The sequence below is a fragment of the Malus domestica genome, chromosome 15 (assembly GCF_042453785.1).
Source record: "Malus domestica chromosome 15, GDT2T_hap1".
NCBI lineage: Eukaryota > Viridiplantae > Streptophyta > Magnoliopsida > Rosales > Rosaceae > Malus > Malus domestica.
In genome coordinates this window covers 51,752,366-51,754,241 of record NC_091675.1, presented here as the reverse complement: position 1 = coordinate 51,754,241, position 1,876 = coordinate 51,752,366, and the positions used below count along the sequence as shown (strand labels likewise).

The 1,876-nt window shown below is 43.0% G+C and overlaps 1 protein-coding gene across 1 annotated transcript; it reads right to left on the bottom strand.

The window, feature by feature from the left end:
* Window positions 1–329: 329 nt before the first annotated feature.
* On the bottom strand, window positions 330–1,342 carry LOC103425338 (pectinesterase inhibitor 10-like). The gene is made up of 3 exons (XM_029093546.1): window positions 1,299–1,342; window positions 610–868; window positions 330–479 (listed from the first exon to the last, which is right to left on the bottom strand). The coding sequence occupies exons 1-3, from the start codon at window positions 1,340–1,342 to the stop codon at window positions 330–332; spliced, it is 453 nt and encodes a 150-aa protein (XP_028949379.1).
* Window positions 1,343–1,876: the final 534 nt, after the last annotated feature.

Sequence of the window (1,876 nt, the reverse complement as noted above, 5' to 3'; positions counted from 1 at the left end):
ACACACAGATGTAAAGCAAAAGGATCTTATCAAAATAATAATAAAGTAATAAAATAATAAAAAAAAGAATCTTATCTTCCTATTCCCGTGGCTTTTTCAGAAAAGCCTTTTCATGATGAAAGTTTCATTGTTGATGGGCATCTTCTGGTCTAATAGAAAGTGGAGATGGGGAACCTTGGTGCAATGTAGTGGGAACTTTGCACCAGTTCTTATCTTATTCATGAGTGCTACGGTTGTCGATCCCATCTCCTCAAACCCATTCAAGCACGTTTTCTGATCCGTCACCGCGCTGCTTATCCACGTCTGTATGTCCTTCACTTTGTCTCCAGTCAACGCATTCTCTCCACGACATCAAACCCGTCCGTCCAAGTCTCCTCGTTGGTAAGTGCGGTGCTCATCCACATCTGGACGTTGCTCATCTGGAATCGGAACGACGAGGATTCGCCTCTTGAGTTTGCAGTGGAACTAAGTTGGTGCATCTGGTTGAGGGAGCCCATAATCTCGTTGAACCCTGGCGAAGCAGTCGTGGAGGGCTGAGGCGGCGCGAGGGTCGACGCCGTAGTCAGCTTGTCGGGATATGTTGGAGAAGTAGGCAGCCATGCGGCAGACCCTAGCGAGGTTGACGCTGATGGCTACCTTGGCGAGCCGAGTCAGGTTGTCCTGGACGACTCTGGCGAAGCGGGACATGGAGGTGTATCGGAGGTCAAGGTACAGAGTTGTGTTGCAGCTTGTACGGATGAATGCCGAGTCGTTGGATGAGAGTCCGACCGTGGGAATGAGGGTGGGAAAAGAGGAAGAATATGAAGGTGAATGAGAGTTGGGGGAGGAAGAAGTGTGGATCTTGAAGCTATGCTTTGGTATCTTGAAGCTATGTTTTGGTATTTAGAGAAGCAGGAAGAAGAAACTAGAGAGAGACCACAAGACAGAGAGAGGAGAGAGAAGAAATTGTGGTTGAGTTTAGGAGTTTTTCATTTTTGCATTTTTTAGAGATGGGTTTTGTAGTGACTCTGCAGGTGTTTGGTTCTTGGTTTCTGCAGATTCACTGTGGATATTGTGGTGAGGTTTCACGGTGGTGAGATGAAAAAATAAAAGAGAACCGACATAGCTTTTCGTGTCGTTTCCCACAGATGGCACCAAATGTTGATGCACAAAATCCGGAGGATTTTGGATCAACGTAAATCTAGCCGTGAATCACACAAACGCACAAGAACACAAAGATGTATCGTGGTTCACCCCAATGTTTAGGCTACGTCCACATTGAACTTGATTCTGATTCACTGTATGAATGTATGAATTACAATATATCGGCAATGGAGCTCTCCGTGGATGCAGCCCTTGCCATTTTGCTCTCTTTTTGGATGTGAGGGTATTGCCCTCTATTGTTGTGAGGATGAATCTGAGACTCTGTCTCTCTTTGTTTTGTGAGGCTCTCTGGATGTGAGCCATTGTTTCTCTCCCTTAGTGAAGGTCAGGCCCTTAATGAGGGTGAGGGAGAGTCCCTTTTATAGAATAAGGGCTCCTTCCCCTTTTACATAAATCATGGGCTTAGGGATGAGGCCCAAAGACGAGGCCCAATATATGGTACCAACAAAATGCATACGTGCTAGATTATTATTGTATAATAGAAAAAAATTTAAAAACTTGTTTTAATCTTTAATTCTTTTTCTAGTTCTCTATCTTAGTCTATATATATTTTACAATATCTGTTTTCTCTCTTAATCTCTCTTTCTTTAGTATATATATATCTTAAATCTTTTATTCATTTCTCTCTACTGACTCCTATAATATGAAATCCTTGTTCCGTCACTGCAGCAATAACATTGTTATTAACAACATTTTAATGGAACATGCATGTACTTTCGAAATGTCAGTGAAG

What these genes read in the sequence shown, in the direction of transcription:
- LOC103425338 (XM_029093546.1), bottom strand. Translation starts at nt 1,342, where the DNA reads ATGGCAAGGGCTGCATCCACGGAGAGCTCCATTGCCGATATATT. An exon ending in AGCTCCATTGCCGATATATT is followed by an intron (nt 869 to 1,298) that starts GTAATTCATACA and finishes ACCAAAACATAG; the next exon opens with CTTCAAGATACCAAAGCATA. An exon ending in TCAGCGTCAACCTCGCTAGG is followed by an intron (nt 480 to 609) that starts GTCTGCCGCATG and finishes TCCCTCAACCAG; the next exon opens with ATGCACCAACTTAGTTCCAC.